The sequence below is a fragment of the Lates calcarifer genome, linkage group LG6, assembly GCF_001640805.2.
Source record: "Lates calcarifer isolate ASB-BC8 linkage group LG6, TLL_Latcal_v3, whole genome shotgun sequence".
NCBI classification, from domain to species: domain Eukaryota; kingdom Metazoa; phylum Chordata; class Actinopteri; family Centropomidae; genus Lates; species Lates calcarifer.
The window spans coordinates 19,454,084-19,473,994 of NC_066838.1; the positions used below are offsets into that span (position 1 = coordinate 19,454,084).

A 19,911-nucleotide genomic window follows, 5' to 3' on the forward strand; every position below is an offset into this window, starting at 1 on the left:
ACATCTCCTCCTCTAATTCCTCCTCCTCTCACCTGTTCCCCTTCCCTCCTGTCTTTCTTTGACATGCCTTTATCTTTCTTTCTCTTGGCTCGCTCCCTCCCACTGCCTCCGCCTCTTTTCGCTCTGATTCCCCCCTTCGGTAGTTTTTTCTTCCTCTGCATTTTCTCTTTATATCCTCTGTCTCCCACTATATTTGTGCTCTCCCTCTCTCTGTCTCTCTCTCTCTCTCCCTCTCCCTGTCATTTACTTTCCTCTCTTCCCTCCCTCCCTCCATCCTCTTTTCCCTCCCTCCCTCCTACCTTTCCCCAGTGTCAGCTGCTGTCACTGTGGCAAAGAAAGTGACCAATCAGAGCTCACTTCACAACACCGGCTTCTCCCTCCCTCCCTTATTCCTTCCGTTCCTTCTCTCTATTCCCTTCTCTTCCTCCTCCTCCTCTTCCTCCTCCTCTCGTAACCATCTGCCTCTCTTCCCCACAACCTTTATCAGCTCACTTCCTGGAGACGAAATGTGATGCATTATGGGAGACAGACGGCTGTCTTAACGGGGTTAGTTGTGCAGTGTGGCTTATCAACAGAGACACTGCTAATCCTGTGTGTGGATGTGTGTGTGCGTGTGTGTGTGTGTGTGGATGCACCATATGAGCTAATGAACTCATACATGCACAGGCCCACACGCACAAACAAACACAACCTCACATGCTTACTCTCATTTTCTCCAAAGAAGAGGAGGAGGAGGAGGAGGCCGACGAGACATGTTTATGTTCGTCAGAGTCTGCCAGGAGAATATGATTTGCATGATGTAAGCATATTTTAACCCTGCTGTGTACTGTTTTGCACTGTATCCACTTTACAACCAGCCTTTGTGTTGGTTATTTTTGCTGAGTTCAAGAGGAAGATTCCCTTGTCTTCTTCCCTTCACAATTACCTATATAACAAGCCCTAAATGGCTAATAGGGTCTATATAATCTCTTCCATGTCTGTATTAAAGCCTTATTCACGCCTTTGTATATGTGTGTGCTCCCTCCTCTCAGGTGCTGATATGTGTACACGATGAGCGGACTGGGGGAGAACTCCATGGAGCCTCTCAGCTCAGAAAATCGGAAACGCAAGCTCTCCACTTGCGACACGCCTGGTCTGGGGTGAGTGTGTCTGATGAGCAGAAAAGCAGGAAAGTGGGCTACTGGGTCAGTGGTTTCTGTAGCCTGGACCATGTGGCTCCTTTTGTTGATGTGTGCTGTGATGACTAAGAACCAAACTGTGTGCAAAAACATGAGAAAATTTTGTTTGTAGCTTTGGTAGAAAAAGCACTTTTTAAAACTGAATTTCATGATTTGAACACAGACTACATATTAATTTAAGCACCCAGTTGGATGGAAACATTTTTTCAACCCAAAAAAGTGGAATTGAAATATTAACAATGTACAGGCTGAGTACAAAAAGTTGCAGAGCAAAAGTGCATAAACAATATGTACAGCCATTTAGGAAAAGTTTAACATTTTGGGAAATAAACGCATATTCACTTTCATGTCAAGAGTAAGGTGAGAATATTGATACTGCTCTCATGCTAACTGTGAAGCTAGACCCAGCAGCCGGTTTTCTTAGCTTAGCATAATGACTGAGAACAGCTAGCCTGTCTGTTGTTCAGTTACCACTACCAAGAAATGACTCCTCAGGTGAGGTTTTCAAAAACACAGTCAGGCTGCCACATTAAAATCTACTTTTCTACTGGGTGTTTTAGGTGGTCCATTGTGCCCAGAGAGCAATCCGTTGCCATGCTTTGTCAGATGAACAACTTTCTTTTTACTTTGCAGCCACTCTGCTCTCAAAAATAAAAAACAGCGGTGACAATTTGAGTGGAGTTGCATTAGCTTAGCTTTAATCTCTGCACATTGGCCCCCACAGGTGTGAGAGGAAGCGTCGGGAGCAGGAGAGCAAATACATAGAGGAGCTGGCAGAGCTGATCTCCGCCAACCTCAGCGACATTGACAGTTTCAACGTCAAACCAGACAAATGTGCCATCCTCAAAGAGACGGTGCGCCAGATCCGCCAGATCAAAGAGCAGGGTGAGTGGACACAGTTGTCTGAAATCCTGAAGGCTACCGAACGCTGTAGCCAAATAGGTGCGGTGCAAGTCAGATGGACTGTTAAGAACTGTGTGTGGGGAAGGTAGAGTAAGGTGTTGAGGAGAGGGGGGGGTAGAGACAGCTTAGGGTTAGCAGACACATACACACACGTGCCTCAGAGCCCAGGTGCAAGGACGAATCAGTCATTCATCTCCCACAATTTCACAGCCTCAACTGTTTATGTTTGGGAGGAAACATTGGCAATGCTTTGTGAACCGGTCTTTCGTGTGTGTGTGTGTGTGTGTGTGTGTGTGTGTGTGTGTGTGTGTGTGTGCGTGAGTGTGTGTGTGTTACGGGCATGCACAGCTGTGTGCTGGCTTCGCCAGGGGCTATTTAATTGAACGTTTGCAGGTAATCACATGCCCATCCATTCTGCTGAACTGCCAAATTATTAGTTCGGTTACAGCTGCTGTTGTCACACTTCTGTCTCCATTATACAGCGGTCATCTCTGCAGCGAACAGTTGGAGAAGCTGCAGGCTGAGACGTTCGCTTTGCAGATGCACCGTCAGTGCCGAATGGAATGGACTTTTTTTTTTTTTTTTTTTTTTTTTTTTTTTTTTTAAAACTCTCACATCCAGACTTGTGTCAGTTTAAATTTTTCTGTTCAAGGTGAATTTCTGGAGATCAGGGGCAGGGGTGGGAGGGGGGCAGGGAGGCGGGAGAGCCGGTGGTGAATTTTGTTCTTGTGTTTCTGCTCGGCTCAGTCAGTGTCTGCCACCTCGACAGGAAGGGGAAGAGGCTACAGCTGGCCCTTATTGGCTGCTGACAGGTTGCCATAGTTACAGGAAGTGAAGACATAATGACACGGGCGTTTAGACTCGTCTCTCACTTTCTACCTGTTCCTCTTCTTCTCCTCTCACTTTCAGTTGTGCTTTCTGCCAGTCTTTATTTTGTTCTTTTCTCTCCGAACCTTCCTGTTCTTTATCGCATTTGGATTTAGCGTATCCTACTCTTGCATTCTCCTCCTCCTCCTTTGCCCCCCCCCACATCTCTCATCTGTATTGCAGCACAATGAGTTGCAGCATCTTCAGGTTTGCTCCCAGCATCTTAAGATATTGAGTGAACTGATGGAGTGCAGCCTCCCTCTCTTTCTGCCTCTCTCACACACTCTGTTTATGTCTCATTCTCTTTCCTCTTCCTCTCTCTCCTTTTCTTTCAGTCCTTCTCTACCTAACTTCACAGAGCCTGGCTGTAGGCAGCAATGGCTTTTTTTCTTCTTTGTGTGGGTATCAGTGCCCCTTGGGAGCTAATCAGATAGAATGATTCCTGTAGCCGAACAGCCCCCGCCTCTTTCTCAGACCAAGCCCTGTATTAATACAGCAGCCAAAACACCAGCCGTTTTCTCTCAGCATCATCTCCGTCCACATCGCTCTGTCTCAGCCCCAGTCTTTCCTGTCTCTCTCTCTGTCTATATCTGTCTGTCTTCCTCCCTCCATTAATTCAGGTGCCTCGGCTCCTGCCCCTGCACCATTACAGCTTCCAGAGCCTCTCTAGCTCTCTCCCGTGCGCGCGCTTTCTCCCTCTCTCTCTCCCTCTCCCTCTCTCTCTCAGCCCCAGCCTACCAGACAGTCCCTCAGAGTCTGACACTGAATATAAAGCATGAGGACGGCTGCTACCTGCTCCACATGCACCCAGCCCTCTCTTCCTCCTGACGGGCTCCTCAGAGAAACCTGCCTCCGTCCGTCTCCCTCCTCACCTGTAGTTTCTAAATCCAAAAAAAAAAAAGAAAAGAAAAGAAAAAAAAGTGAAGATTGAGAAACGCTGCCCCCTGCTGGTGCAGCTAGAGTAGTGACTGTCTGGTTGTTTCCTCTGGTCTCAGGTATCGTTGCGCTCACCTTGTGTTTTTACTTTGTTCTTTTTTTGCATCTTTGTAAGCAACTGGCTTGAAGTGGTTGTTTGTGCTGATTTTATTTTTATTTTTTTAACTAATTTTCTCTCTTTGCCCTCCCTTTCCTCTCCAACAGGAAAAGCTTCATCCAATGATGACGACGTTCAGAAGTCAGACGTGTCGTCAACAGGTCAGGGGGTCATCGACAAGGACCACCTGGGCCCGCTCCTGCTGCAGGTGAGTTCAGCTCTCCTCCGCCACTAAATCAGACGATATTTGTCCCAAGTTTTTGATTGGCCAACTGGCCTGGCTCTGACCTGTCCTGTCCGCTGTGCTCGTCTCAGGCTCTGGACGGCTTCCTGTTTGTGGTGAACCGGGAGGGCAGCATCGTGTTTGTGTCGGACAACGTGACGCAGTACCTGCAGTACAAACAGGAGGAGCTCATCAACACCAGCGTGTACAACATTCTCCATGAGGATGACAGGGAGGAGTTCCACAAGAACCTGCCCAAGACCAACAGTGAGAAAAACGCACACACATACACACACACTTGCACTCAAATACTCAAACACACTTGCAGGGAAGCTGCATGCCTGCTCAGAAGTAAACCCTGCTTGACATCTTCCACAGGGCCGAGGTATAAAACAAACTTTGAGAGGTTACAACAACTCCGCACGCACATCAAATGTAAACTCACTCAGTTATGTATTCATGCTCCTCCGTTCTTAACTCCTTCTCTCATTATAATGAGGAGCTCCTGGGAAGCCTGTTCATGTGCATGAGAGCTTTTCGGAAAGACACACACACGCGCACACACCTGACAAAACACTCATGTGCACAGAAGCACCCACCCACTCGGTGCTAAGCAGGCAGAGCGTAGCACAGCTGTCAGTCACACTCAGTGGTCCAGACAGTGTAAAACAGGCCTGAGCTCTATTCAGATCCCATGGCAGCCATCTGGAAACTACTTACTGCTGAATAATGCACCTCCACACTTTCCTCTACTTAATTCACTATGTGTTTGCATGTGCATATGTGTGTTTCACTGTGTATATTTACGTGCCTGTGTCAGTAATGGGATAGCATTTTTTGAAGGTGCTGTGCTGTGTCTGTGTGTGTGTGTGTGTGTGTGTGTACACCCGTGAGCATGTGCACAGAGCACTATTTATAAAGCTGATTAATTATGGATATGTGTGCTCGACTGAACCTGCTACTTGATTAACTCTGCAGTAATGTTCCTAAGCAGCAGCGCCTCCGACATGTCATTGACACGTTCTCTCACTTATTCCTCCTCTTCCCCCTCCCGTTGCATGCTCCGTTATTCATTCACTCTCTTTATCTTTTAAGACTCATCTTTATCTACTTTTCCTGCGAGCGTCCCTCGTGCCTCTCTCAACTCGCTCTTTCTCAGCTTCATTCATACTTAATATGGCTGCCTGCTAAGATGAATATTGTGCTTGTCTGTTTCTCAACCTGCTTCTCTCTGCTCTCCCACCCCTCATTGTGTCTCGCTCCGCTGCTCTGCCCCTTCATTATCTTTTGGACCCATGAATGAAATACGCTCTCTCTGCACATTCCTGTGGGATGACCGCTGACCACGCCAGCTACAGTTAAATACACACACACACACACACACACACACACACACACACAGACACACACAAGCACCCATGACACACACATACACACAGTCAGAGTTACAAAAACAGACACACACACTCGGGTGCAAAAACATGGAGTGAGCTTTTGTTGTTGGCCAGTGTGTTTTTTGACCCCTCTGTCTTGCCTCGCTGTTTGCTAATTGTGTCTGAGGGGAGATGTCGGCCCCGGGGACTGTGCTGCATTTTCTGTGTCGAGGAGAGAAAGCCAAGGCCTTGTTAAATCACCTCTCACTATCAGTTTGCCCCTCTCTACCACTACCATCCTGTGCCCCCCTCCGTCCCTCAACATGCCTCACTCTCCTGGGCTCTCTCTTGTTTCCTCCCTGCTGCACCTGTGAGACAGAAACCTCCGGCCAACTCAAGGCCACGATAAGGCTTCACACAGACCTTGGAGGACAGTTGGATGTCTCTCTGAAGTTTGCCTCCTCTTTTTTCCCTCTCTCTTTCTCTCTATTCCTCCCTCTCCCCTGTGAAGGTGACCCCGTCTAAATGTGTGTGTGTGTGCCTTGATGAGGAGTCAGGGTCTAAATGAGGATAGATGGCTGAGTGTCCCTGGCCTCTGCCCGCTGCAGAGCAGACTGAGAGGGAGAGATATTGGAAATCGACACCTTGGCTACATTAATCCTATGGTCCATTTAGCCAGGGATCCGAACAGCAGGAGAGGCTTCTGCTTCTCAATTTAAGAGGGAAAATTCATGTTGCAGTGTGGTTTGTTTGTTTTGTTTGTTGTCTTCTGAGTGTGTGTGTGTGTGTGTGTGTGTGTGTGGCAGGATAGGGTGTGAGCTGTTTGTGATATTTGATTACAGGCAATCCATTCATAGTTTCATGTGGTTTTTCAGTCTCAGGAGTGTTGTGCTCATTCCATTTTACTCCCAAGTGTAAAGTTCTGTCACCATGATGTGTTTTTTGTTTGTGTCTGTGTTTTCTTTTCTTTCAGTAAATGGGGTGTCGTGGGGAAGCGAGGCGGCCCGACAGAAGAGTCACACCTTCACTTGCCGGATGCTGGTCAAATTTGGCCACGTCCACGGCCCCATGGAGGAGGGGCCAGCAGGGCCGCGCTACGAGACCATGCAGTGTTTTGCTCTTACCCAGCCCAAGGCCATGATTGAGGAGGGGGAAGGTACGCTGGCGTAGTCTCACAAACTCACAAACTTTTAGTTCGTGATAAGGAGAGTTTAATATGTTTGGGGTAAAAAAAAAGTGCAGCCTTTTTGGCTGTTTTTTTATTTCTGGCAAGAAGGCCCCCCTTCACTCAAAAATGTGTTTTGCTTATTGTTACTTCACTTGGATGATTTGACCTTCACTGTGCAGAATGATGTATGTGCAGAGTTTTGGCACTAGAAGGCTGAGAGGGTGAAAGTTTCTCTGTGATTGCTTAAGATCACATTTCAAGATGAAAAATGTCTAAAACTTACACGTCTTACTGCTTTGGATAAAAGCATAAGATATGAGTAAATGTAATATGTATAAGCGTGATTTTGTGACAGCACAACTAGTTTGAAAGTCAGTCATAGTCCAGTTTGCAACTTACACAAGTGTGATGAGGAAACACAGACTGAAAATGTACTTTACAGTGAAGGAGGAGATATCTTATGTCCCACAGTTAAATGTTTGAGCTGAAAAGTATTTGCATGTTTATAGATCCTGGATTTTTTCAACCTGGTATAAAAAGAAAATGTAACTTTAACAAGATTTTTTTCATTAAAAAAACAAAAACATATCAGACACAAATTATTATTTCAAATAGGGCATTTTTATGTGTCTTAAATGTAACTGGAGGGTATCTTTAAAAAGGGGGAATCAGAGTTTAAATACAAAAGTCTTGTTGAAAACCTTACTTTGGAAATGTCCTTTTCAAGTACATAATTAGTAACTTTCTTTTTATCCCCAATTTTAGCCCCATTTTCCATCATTCCATAGCATTTTCTTTTGGAAGCGGGAACACATAAAGTCTGGATAAAACTGGCTTAACATTTTAGTAAAAATACCTGCACACTATCAAAAGAGAACCAATTTACTACATGTGGAAAAAATGTGACCCAAAAGAGAACATATTTATCATAGGACCACTGTTGGCACAACTTGTCCTGTGATATAGGACTGTACATCTGATAACATACACCTGACACACCTTCAAAAAGACTAGGTCAGTGGTCCCAAACCACCTTCACATTTATTTGTCTAAAATCTGCTCCTGTGAAAATCTTCAGTGAAAACCTGACACCTCTCTCCTCTCACATGCAGACCTGCAGTCATGTATGATTTGCGTGGCCCGTCGGGTGACAGCTATGGAGAGAACGGAGAGTTTCAACACCCGGCATGATCTCTCAGGTGAGGCGCTGTGTTACCCTAAATGCCCGCTAAACAAACACAGAAGTTTGAAACAGGCCATGACGTAAATTTTTTATCCATGAGCAACTTTGACTCATTCCTCTTGCATCTGCCTGTGTCCTTTTTCTCTCCACTCCTGCCCTCCTTCTGTCCTCCCCGGCAGGTAAACTGATCCAGATCGACCAGAACTCTCTGCGAGCGTCGATGCGTCCGGGCTGGGAAGATTTGTTGAGGCGTTGCATTCAGATGTTCCTGCAGCACAGCGATGGGCAGCCGTGGTCGCACAAACGCCACTACCATGAGGGTGGGTCACACATTAACACGTACACACCTAGAGTGAACTGGAGTACTTCAAACTTGCTTCAAACGTGAATTCACCTTGTTAAATCCACAATGAAAGCGCCCGAGGCAAAAGCATCAGGATGGCGCTGTATTTAATTAACTGTGTATTTAGCTCTCACTCTTACAATGTTATAGTTACAGCTATGATCAGTGTATTCTCTGACTCAAATTATTTGTTTTTAATTTGTTGTCACTGCCGATCTTAGCCAGGCTTCTTTGCAGAAAGAAACTCTGAATCTCAATGAGACCTGCTGCTTAAATATATAAACACACACCTCATGCATTAGTGTATCAGTATTGATCTCATGAATATGAATGTCCGAGCACCACAACATTGATCCTTGTTGTAAACACAGACTTTGTTTTAACATAAAGGCAGTGATTGATGACCTTTGTTATCAGATTGAGTGTTTCACGGTGTTCATCTGTCTTCACAGCCTTCCTGCAGGGTCATGCCGAGACGCCCCTGTACCGCTTTTCCCTGTCCGATGGTACTCCAGTCACGGCCCAGACCAAGAGCAAACTGTTTCGCCACCCCATGAGCAACGAGCCGCAAGGCTTCATCTCCACTCACCTACTACAGAGGTTGGGAAAACTTGAAAACGCACAGGTTCCATTCAGACACACCGAAAGGAATCATTTACTGTATTGACATAAGAAGCACTTCAGCATATCTGTGTGAGGCATCTGAGGCATTCATGCCACACGAATAGCTGAAGTAGTAGCTGAAGTAGCTTTTATGCACTGATGTCCTGTGAAGACTCCACACAGTAACTGCTATATTAGTTGCATTTATATCTACAGCCTGAGAGCAGCATTTTTCAGACTTTGTGCGTGTGTGTTTTCTCTCTGCCTCTTCACAGAGAACCAAACGGCTACCGCTCAGCTCAGGGTGGGAACATGATGCCCAACACTATGAGACAACAGGGCATGGGAGGCCCCAACCCAAACTCCCAAATGAATATGAACACCACTGGAGGGATGGGCATGGGGGGCATGGGCGGCATGAACAGGGGTTTCGGCATGAACGAGCAGGGCCACATGGGTCACATGGGTCCAATGGGAGGCGGCTCTATGTATGGAGGGAGCAGCGGAGGAGGAAGTGGAGGCGGGGGCATGGGCAACCGCATGATGCAGATGAATCAGATGGGGCAGATGAATCAGGTGGGGCACATGAATCAGATGGGTCCCATGAATCACCCAGGCCAAGGCATGCAGCAGCACCCGCAGCAGCCCCCGTTCCAGAGCAGCGGCGGGTTCGGGCTCAGTGGCATGAACAGCCCCTCAGGGAGTCCCAGAATGGGCGGCCCCCAGCAGGGACTCCTCATGTCCCCCCGGAACCGAGGGAGCCCAAAGATGGGTGCCAACCAGTTCTCACCTGGCGGTAAGTCAATCAGCGTCTCGACTTTTAGCATCAGTGTCATTTCTGATTTGATTGATATATTTGTTTGATCAGACGCATTTGATTTTATGAGTTTTGTTTCTGTTCCAGGCATACACTCTCCTATGAGTGGCATTGGCAGTGGTGGAGGAAGTGGAGGGAGCACTACCACTTTCTCCAGTAGCTCCCTAAATGCCCTACAAGCCATCAGTGAAGGAGTAGGGAGCTCCCTCCCCTCCACCCTAACGTCCCCCTCGCCAGCCCACAAACCAGACAGCTCTCCCAGTATCCACTCCTCTTCCTCTTCTTCTCAGCCCAGTCAGCCGGCCAAACCAGGCCAAGATGGCTCCAAAAGTCCAGCTGGAGGCTTAGGGCCTGGGCCTGGTGACCATCACCACCCCATGCACCATCACCACCATCATCAGCATCCTCAGGCTGAGAGTTCTGGAGACCGACCAGATAGTCAGGCAGCTACAGCGACTAAAGAATCAGGAGAGGGGAGCAGTGAGGCAGGGGTGGCGAGTGCCGACCCCCCTCGGAGAGTACCAGACAGCAAGGGGCATAAGAAGTTGCTGCAGTTGCTGACTTCCCCAACTGAGGAGCTGGGAATAGGTGGCAGTGGGCCAACGGGTCCACCTGTACCACCCCCACCACCCAGCAGCAGTACTCCTGCAGGATCAGACAGTAAAGATCCCACTGGAGGCATGACTAGCCCCTCATCTACTGGGGTCTCCTCCTCTTCTTCAGCTAGTGCCAATCCAGGCCAGGCAACCGGACCAGGGGGAGTATCGACACCGATATCATCAGCCCACTACACCGGCTCGCTGCAAGAGAAGCACAAGATCCTCCACAAGCTTCTTCAGAATGGAAACACCCCAGATGAAGTAGCTAAAATCACAGCCGAAGCTACAGGAAAGGTGACGCTCGGGAGCCAGGAAGGCGGTGAGGCTGGGACTGGGGGATCGGGGGCTGGGACCGGGCCTGGGTTGATCACTGAGCCTAAGCAGGAGCAGCATAGCCCTAAGAAGGAGAAGACCCATGCTCTCCTCCACTACCTCCTCAACAAGGATGACTCCAAAGAGCCAGTGGATGTTAAGCCCAAACTGGAAGAGCTGGAGGGGAAGGGACCTCCAGGGGCTGCTGGTGGCCCTCCAAGAAACGGCCCTGGATCTGGACCTGGCCCTGCACCCGAGCATCCCGAGAGCAAGATTAAGTCAGAACCACCTGATGACGTAAGATTGTCTCTTGGTTCATTAATAATTGAATAACTGCAACGCTGATATTGCTAATGACATTTAGTCATACCGGGTATGACTAACATGTCATGTGTGAATCTTCATAGACATATATGTGATGACTAATTTCCATTTTTTTATGTTCAGTTACACAACCTGGAGTCTATCCTGGGAGATTTGAGGGGTTCAAGCTCTGACTTTTACCCGGATCAGGCTGGAGGTGGAGGGGCTAACGACGCAGGAACCAAACCTCAGGGTTGCCTTGACGACAGCCTGCAGGGTGAGTGCTTCAAGGACCAAAGCTTATAAGAAGTGACAGTTACATGCGGGGTGGGTGTTATGACATCATATGTGATGATATCAATATAAAATGCCAGTGAAACAAAATCTGGCATCATTGTTTGCTGTATCTCTGAGTTTTGCTACAAAAACAAGCCTCACTATTTTCTGACCCTCTCTCTTCAGCCAGTGGGTTTTTTTGTTTGTTTGTTTTTTGAGCTGGAATGACATCTGTTTCTCCTTTGCAACCTTTTTTAACTGATCCTCTGGCAAAACAGTGGCAGAAAGTATAACTTTAGCTTTAAAATTGCTTTTAGCTATAAAATTTTTGGTTGTCAGTTGCTAACACTTTACTGTGGCCACATGTCTGCAGCAGTTTCAGAGTGAAAACATTTCAGAGCTGTTTATAATCACCCTCGTGGGAATAACACTTTAATTTAATTACATTTAGAAAATTCAGATATTTGTATGCAAATGCAACTCTTGATGGTGAAAGCTGTTTAAATCTGTATTTCTCCTGAAAAAACTACTTCATATCCTTATTCTCTGAATAAATGATGATTCATAAGATGGCACTGGTGAGACTGAGGAGGTGAATGAGTTCAGTGACAAGACATAACAACGTGTTTAAAAGAGTCTGTGGAAAAGAACTGTTAATCATTTATAGTTGGTCACTGTGACAGTTGTCTTTATATATTAAGGAATTTATGAATCCACAAGAATATGTTATTATAAAAAGTGAAAAAATCTCGAAGATTTCAGTGTTTTCAAAATGCCAGAAGTTAGTGAAATATACTTTTTTCCCTGTATCACCCATTCCTAATTTCATGAACGAAAGACATTGTTCCTACTTTTGAGGAAAACAGAAACCAGTTCATCAATGAGTCTATTCTTTTGTATACAGGGAGTCCAGGAATGGGTCCAGGACCTCGAGGGCCCTTCCAGAGGGCCATGTCCATGGATGGGAAGCCCCCTGGGCCGGGAGGAGCAGGTAGACGTCCCATGCTTATCAAGCAGGAGAACATGATGGGCAGCCCCGACGGCTATCCAGGAAACATGGGTGTGTGTTCAAGTGGCCCAACATTTATTTTCAGTACATTTTCTCTCCCCCTTTCTCTGCCTCCCTCCCTTCATAATTATTAGGGTATGTGTTACCCACTTTAGGTCCTTGACTTTATGAGAATTTGGTGTAGCCTCTTATCAGATAAACTTCTAAAACACAGGTTTAAAACAAGGTAATTGTTGAGGACCAAGACTGGGATACACTGCTCTCCTTTAGCACTTTGATGGTACTGACGTACGCACATCTGGTGTTTATTCATCACCAGGACCAATGAATAGGGGCATGGTTCCCCAGAGGTCTCCCATGGGGGGGTCGGGTGACTGGGGCATGCCGCGCTCCAGTGCCAGTCCTGTGGGCTCGGCAGGACACCCGTCCATGATGCGTCCAGGCATGGAGTACAACAACGGCAAGGGCATGATGTCGGGACCCATGGTCAGCCGCTCCAACAGTGTACCGGGAACCAGATCCATGCTGCAGCAACAGCTCATGGATATGGGTATGTTGTGTCTGCTGCCAGACACTGATGATGTTTTTAGCATCATTAGATTTTTAGCATGCTAACATTTTACCTGTTAGTGGCACAAGATGAAAACTTTTGAGTGCGATTACAGTTCATCCTGAGGGGAACATGAATATTTGTAAAAAAAATGTCATGACAATCCATCCAATAGTTGATGAGATATTTCAATCTGGACGAAAGTGGTGGACTGACCAACATTACCCTATAGTAGCGTGCCTAAATATGTGTGTACACGTGATGCTACATATGTCAATTAATACATACTGCTCCTCCCTGTCTATCACATGCTGCCTGTACAACCTGTATCTTCTGACTATTCAGACACTCTGTATGTGTATAAATTAAATATTTACTATCTTTGTGGTTTAGGAGGCTCTGCTGACATGGGCATGGGTATGAGCCCCTTTAACCAGCAGGGCCAACCCAACCAGTCCCCCTCCTGGCCAGATACTATGATGGGCATGGAGGGAAACAGGTCAGTGCATATTCATAACTATTAAGCTACAATGAACTGAGTAAGTAGTTTATATCGAACCTTATAGTGAGTTTTTGTGCTGTAGGCGGCAGTTTGGCAACACCTTGGATGATCTTCTGGTGCCCCCCACCACCAGTGAGGGTCAGAGCGATGAGCGGGCGCTCCTAGACCAGCTGGACTCTCTGCTGAATAACACAGATGGCATCGCGCTGGAGGAGATAGACCGAGCCCTGGGCATCCCAGACCTCGTCAGCCAGGTAAGGTCATGAGAAAAGATAAAAAAGATGGATGAACAACATCCTGTGTCCGTTTCTAGATCCCTCTAGAAGTGGTGTAAAAGTAGAAAAGATCAGTCTGCATGTCATGACTCATAAGTGAGCCTTACGTTCACATTAGATATTTCAGTCATGACTCACCATGCTCAGACTGTTCTGTCACTGAAAGGAGATAGATGAGCCCAGAGGGATCCGTCTGTGCTGCTTAGAAAAAGACAATTACAGAGCCAACCAATTGGAAATTAATCAATGAGATGGAGAAGTTTGACAAACTTCTCTTTTTGTCCTCTTGTCCTATCTGCTCCAGACCCAGGGGGCAGAGCAGCAGCTGGAGCCTTTTCCGGGACAGGACCCGTCCATGGTGCTTGACCAGAAGCCTCTCTATGGACAGGGCTATCCCGGACCTCCCGCCATGCCAATGCAGTCTGGTTATGGGGGGAACCCCATGCAGGCTCAGGCCCAGCAGGGGGGGTTTGGTCCCATGCTCTCACAGATGGGCCAAGGTGGCAGTTTCCCTGGTATGGGCGGAATGGGGGGCATGGGGCACCCTCGAGCCAACATGATGAGACCCAGGATGATGAGTGCCAACAAGCCCATGAGGCTCCAGCTGCAACAGAGGCTACAGGGACAGCAGGTATATCACCAATGCTAGTATTAGATTTATGTGTAAATGTACAAGTGGGATGGGGTCAGAGTAACATTTGCCGCTTCATCTTACTTTTAATGGTCTTTTCCCATCCTCAGTTCATGAATCAGACGCGGCAGGGCATGGGCATGAAGATGGAGAACCCGGGAGGCAACCCTGGCATGAGGCCTGGTATGCAGCCTGGCATGGGAGGACAGGTAGATGATTAAAACTCTTTGGTTATATCTAACAAATAATTCACTAGATTACTGATAGTTATTAATGGATTGCCAGCATCATTTTACAAGGTCAGAACTTATACAGTAAACCTTTTGAAAATGATGACGTGAGAAAGTGATTAGACCGGATTGCCTTTTGCAGTCTGCTTTTGTCTTGTTTGATGGCAAATGTGAGACTATGACGGACATACAGACATTGCCATGACTGCCATGTAGAGCACGAAACAGATCATCTGCCAGAAGAGTCTGTTTAGCAGTTTAAATCCAGGTCCAGGGAGATTGTAGATCCCAGAAATCCTTCTGTGGCCAAAAAGTCCTATCGAAAGTTAATTTTGTTCTATAATTTTTGGGCATACTTTGTGCCTTTAGTCAACACTTTATAGTTAAGATGGAGACTGGAGCTAGAGGGAGAGAGAGAGAGAGAGAGTGGAATCACATGTGACTTATCCTGGGCCACATGACGTCTTAAATATGGTCAGTGAAATACATTTACCTCAGCAATTTTAAGTGCCAGTTCCATGTTATGACTGCGCTGAGGACAAAATAAAAGCCTCTGCTTGCACACCTCACTGTTTCTTAATCACTCACCTATTTTTGACATTATGTAATTTAGAACATATATTTTATGAAAGCTCTAAATATGATTACACCAAAAATATTGTCTCACGGAAACGCTCCTCAGACTCTCTGATCATGTTTGTTTTGTGCAGCCGGGCTTCCTCAATGCTCAGATGATGGCTCAGCGCAGCAGAGAGATGGTAACCATGCAGATGAGGCGGCAGCGCATGATGATGCTGATGCAGCAGCAGCAACAGCAGCAGGCGGCGGCGGCAGCTGCCGCGGCTGCAGGGGGATTCAGTCCCCCTCCAAATGTCACGGCTCCCGGTGGCATGGACAACCCCATGGGAGGTCCAAACATGGGGCAGCCGGGCCCCCAGCAGTTTGGCTACGGTGGGAACTATGGTGAGTCTGCTGAGCCAGGTGCCTAATAGAATACTACTGCTACCTAGTGGTGAGTTTGTGCATTGCTGGGTTCATTTAAAAAGGAAGACCTCTGTCAAAAAAAAAAAAAATGTCAGTAGGTTGTCTGTATACATCTCCCTTGTCTCTGTTTTTTTATAGTAAGACCAAATATTGTTATTGAAGGGACAGTAAGTATCAGAATACACTCCCAGACAACAGAACTGTCATGTATATTAATTTATCATGTGTATCAATTATCTATTTTCTGTGAGGAGAGGAGAGAGCTGAGGCTGGATGATTTATCTCCACAGGGATGGGACAGCAAGGAGACCCCTCGTTCGGCCCATCAGGCGGGAGTCCTCCTAACACCATGATGCCAGGCCGCCTGGGGCCTCAAAACCCCATGATGCAACAGCACCCGCAGGGCGGTCCAATGTACCAGGGCGCTGATATGAAAGGCTGGTCACAGGGAGGCATGGGACGCAACAGGTACAACATCAAACGCGCTTACTACACTACACCAAGCTCTCCGGGGAGGAGAGGGATGGAGAGAGTTTGGCTTTGGTTTTTATCCTTCTTGAATGTGTACAGTTTAACCCTTCCTCCTTCGTGTCGCTCTTCTTCATCAGTTCATACCCTCAGCAGCAGTTTGGGCAACAGGGACCTCCAGGGCAGCAGCAGTTCGGGCAGCAGGGGAATCCAGGGCAGTATGGAGGCATGATGATGAATGGGGGCATGCCTGCCAGCGGAGGAGGAGGACACATGGGCCAGATGGGAGGACAGATGGGTATGAACCCAATGGTGATGGGACGCATGCCTATGGGGCCTGATCAGGTATGTGCAAAGGGTAGAAGAGTCTTAAAGGGCAGCTTCACATTTTTTTTCATCTTAAAACCCACAAATTATTAGATGAAACAAACATAAAAGTCACATGTCCGTCATGTTTTCTATGTGGTTTTTCACTGTCTGAAGTTTGACTGGCACTCTTTTACTTACTCTGTTGCACCCTCCTCCACCAGCTGTCATCTCAATGAACCAACTCCTAATATATTTCTTTTGCCAGTGTTCAGGGAAATTCTGTTAAATTTTGTGCTACATTTGGATGGAAACCTGGCTACTGTCTGTGGAAACACAAAGAGGAATTAAATGTACATCTGAGCAAGTCGGTACTGTTTTAAGATATATATAAAAAAATGTGAACCTGTCCTGTCTGATAGTGGTAGCTGTTTTGAGAGCAGAGAAAGATTTACTTAATGTTTCATGCACTTTTCTTCCTCACTTGTTTTTCTCTGTTCCTCCCTGTGATCCAGAAATACTGCTGAACATCGTGACAGAAGCATTTGTCTCACTGTGATCTCCATTCAGAGACGGGACACGGCTGCAGCACTGGAGTGTGTGGGGGACCAGTTGTTGTGTGTGTGTGTGTGTGTGTGTGACTGTGTGACTGTGTGCAGTGCTGCGCTCCCACCAGCCGGGGGAGTGAACTTCCTTCTTGGACTTGTGGCCAGTGATGGCAGTCTGGCAACCTGAGGAAAAACACACAGACTGTCGTATATACGAACACGAAAGCACACAGCGTTCATGAAAATCAGAAACACTGTGACTCATTTACACACATCGACACATATAGACTGTCGAACAGACAGATTCCTCTCTTTGACTGTAGTTTAATATTCCTCTCTTAATGAGCAGCGTGAGTGCCTCAGTAAACGCGCCGCTCTCTGGACCAAACAGTGAAGGTGGACAGACACTTGAGGTAGATCACAGACTTGGACAAACGTGTTGCCGACACCCTCTCCTTTGTCGAATGTACCACGAGGCTGTGTCTGGATGTAAAACGTGGGATTCCTCTCTTGTCTCCAAACTCTGTGGGATTTCTTTTTAATCTGCCGTCTCTCTGCTGCTCCTGGAAGATAAAGTTAAACCACGAGCCATCAGATTGTGATACTCAGATGAATGTCATTAAGCAGTAGCACATTGTTTCAGTCCTCCAGGATGCCGCTGGGCTAAAGTACGATTGAATTACTTGTTGGCTGATTGCACTTTAAGGAAAGGCCAACATCAAAAGGATTGTGGCAATATAGAGGCCTTTACCCAAGAAATAATGCATAGCAGCAGACATTTACTGTTTATTTTTGTGTGTGCGTGTGTGTGTTCTCCAAGTTTTCCTCTCTGAGAAGTGGGGGCTGCTGATTGGAAATGGGTAACCTTGATGATCTTTGTTCTAAAGTGGGAACCAGTAGAAAGGCAGTAAGCACAGATTTTATCCTCTCTTCTACAGTGTGCCGATTTATTACGACAAAAGAAAATTCATAGTTTTTAAGTCATTAAAAAAAAGTAACTCTTGAAACAAACAAGACTTCGATTAATGTTCAAAACTCCACTTATATTTCTACAGATTCACGAGGTGGTCATTTTATCATTCCAGAGGTAATTTTTAAATCCAAATGTTGCAGATACTTTGGTTACCTTGCACCAATTTACAGTGTTATTATACAGTAAGTGCAGAAATTCAATTGATTGTCGATTAAAAAATTGATGTCTGTATTAGCTCACACTTGAGAGAAAGTGTTAGATTTCATTGAAGATTCAGTGCAGATTTCTAGCAATAATCCTTCCTTCTGGTTTTCCTCTGAGGACAAAGCTGAAGCATCATTTACTCAAAGCAACGGTACTGCAGTATTAGACATGATGTCTTGTTTGGAGCTGTTTTTTTTCTCCTTTTGTCTGTGAATATGAATTGTAAATATGCTTCAAATGTACTATATATAAATATATATATGCTTTTGTAGGTCACATACTGTTTTTGCACAGATTGTAAGGCTTGATATTTAAAAGTGTAATTTTCTTATTCCGTCATAGGTCAGCTTTTATTTTCAGTACTTTAAACATTGGTTGGAAAGCAAAGGGCCTCCTTTTTTGTAAGCAGTACGTGTAGATTTTCTTTCATACTGCCTCTTTCTTTCTCTCAGAAAGCACTTTTAATTTGTGATTTTCAAATTCATGAATTTCTTCTTTATTTTCCAAGGACATAGTCTTAGGTAAAGAGGTGCTAGTGAGTACAGTTTTTTAAAATAAATATTTTTTCTTTCCTTCAACAGAAAAAAAAGAAAAAAAAAAGAAAACACAAAATATGCCTATACAAAAAGAGTTGACACATGATTGTGTTAGGCTTCTAGGGGCCCAGATGTCTTACCAGTATATGGGGTTGATATATTTTCCAGATCGAACCTCACGCTTCCATGTGTGACCATAAGTTTCACTCCTGAGATTTCTGTGCTTTGGCTTTTGCTGATTTGATCTTCCAGGCTCAGATATGAGACTTTGGAAATCAGCCCCACTGTATAACTGTCTCTCAGTCTTTTTGGTTCATTCACAGATGTTTAATGGAAGCAACACAAGAAAGTGCGTAAATCCCCCTTAATTAACTGTTTCTCTTTTTTTGACATTTGAGTTTGCCTTTATTTTCATCGCCTTTTCCTGTGAAGCTTTTGTTTAGAAATCTACCTTTGAACACATGCTCAATCCAAAGATTTTTTTTTTTGTCATTCCACAGTGCGTAGAAACAGTTCCTGATGTAGATCGTGCAAGTACTCGTGTGCTTTTACTGTTGCACATAACCTATGATATACATTGAACTAAATATGTTTAATTGCATCTTATTATATCCCCATCCGTATGACATAGAGTAGAGGTGAGTCTGGTTCTGCTGAGGTGGTTTGAGTTTTTTTGTTTGTGATCGTTTCTTCCTTTCTGTACAACTTGACGGCCAGTTGAATTGTGGTGCTGCAAACGGTTATTTCACCAGAGAATGTCGAGACTTTCTAAAGCTGGAAAAGGAGGATTGACGATTGATGTCATTATGTCTCAGAATAATAGCTTGGAGTTGTTGTTTCTGTTCTGTTCTTTTAATCCCAATCTCAATGAAGAATATGAAAGAATGATCTACAAATATAAGAAAATGTCTGTGTTTTGCTTTAAAGGAAAGAAACTGAGCTAAAGAAAAAAGGAGACACACCTGGGAAACATACAGTCATTATTACAGGATGTAAAATACTGCATTTTTTTCTTACCTTGTTTCTTGATGTTAATATCGATGTAAATACAAATTTATATTTAAACATTACTTTGTCTCTGCTGATTCTGTTTGCATGACTTGACAATGTTAGATTCTTCAGCTACAGTCTGGTCTGTAAGGAAGGAAACACAGTGTGTTTTTACTGCAGGTACTTTGCCTTTCAAGACCCACAAGTGCAAGTAGAGGTTCTTGTCTTTGTATTAAAGAAACATGATGATGACTGGAGTCTGCCAGACTGCATGAAGTGGGAGGTGAGTGTGTATGTGTGTGTGTGTGTGTGTGGATGGGAGGCATAGAGATGTAGGGGGAGAATGTGTGTGAAGGACGTCTGTGTGACAAATCCTCCGAGGTGAGCTGAAAAAGACGAGAGCTCCCTCTCAGACTGGCTCCTGTCAGTGACACTCACGTCCATGTTACCGTCTGCAGCCTCGCTTTCATTTGCTGTTTGTTTCCTGCAACTTGTAACCCCTCCTCCCATGTGAGCTGTTGTTA

General features: G+C 45.7%; 1 protein-coding gene across 4 annotated transcripts in view; it reads left to right on the forward strand.

Annotated features, from left to right (window-relative positions):
- LOC108900232 (nuclear receptor coactivator 3) overlaps positions 1-19,467 on the forward strand; it is a 58,173-nt gene extending 38,706 nt beyond the window's left edge. For 3 of the 4 annotated variants that reach the window (XM_018701198.2, XM_051071317.1, XM_051071316.1), the window contains exons 3-23: positions 1,032-1,139; positions 1,903-2,063; positions 4,089-4,189; positions 4,297-4,471; positions 6,551-6,733; positions 7,858-7,944; positions 8,108-8,248; positions 8,724-8,871; positions 9,150-9,670; positions 9,779-10,899; positions 11,050-11,182; positions 12,086-12,241; positions 12,510-12,740; positions 13,134-13,239; positions 13,325-13,496; positions 13,822-14,148; positions 14,259-14,357; positions 15,089-15,341; positions 15,653-15,830; positions 15,971-16,175; positions 16,652-19,467. In XM_018701198.2, coding sequence (XP_018556714.1) covers positions 1,051-1,139; positions 1,903-2,063; positions 4,089-4,189; positions 4,297-4,471; positions 6,551-6,733; positions 7,858-7,944; positions 8,108-8,248; positions 8,724-8,871; positions 9,150-9,670; positions 9,779-10,899; positions 11,050-11,182; positions 12,086-12,241; positions 12,510-12,740; positions 13,134-13,239; positions 13,325-13,496; positions 13,822-14,148; positions 14,259-14,357; positions 15,089-15,341; positions 15,653-15,830; positions 15,971-16,175; positions 16,652-16,663 — 4,599 coding nt within the window. In that variant the 5' untranslated portion in view covers positions 1,032-1,050 and the 3' untranslated portion in view covers positions 16,664-19,467. Of the gene's footprint in view, positions 1-710; positions 800-1,031; positions 1,140-1,902; positions 2,064-4,088; positions 4,190-4,296; positions 4,472-6,550; positions 6,734-7,857; positions 7,945-8,107; positions 8,249-8,723; positions 8,872-9,149; positions 9,671-9,778; positions 10,900-11,049; positions 11,183-12,085; positions 12,242-12,509; positions 12,741-13,133; positions 13,240-13,324; positions 13,497-13,821; positions 14,149-14,258; positions 14,358-15,088; positions 15,342-15,652; positions 15,831-15,970; positions 16,176-16,651 lie in introns of those variants that run through there. The other variant, XM_018701199.2, reaches the window with a different exon arrangement.
- The last annotated feature ends 444 nt before the right edge of the window (positions 19,468-19,911 follow it).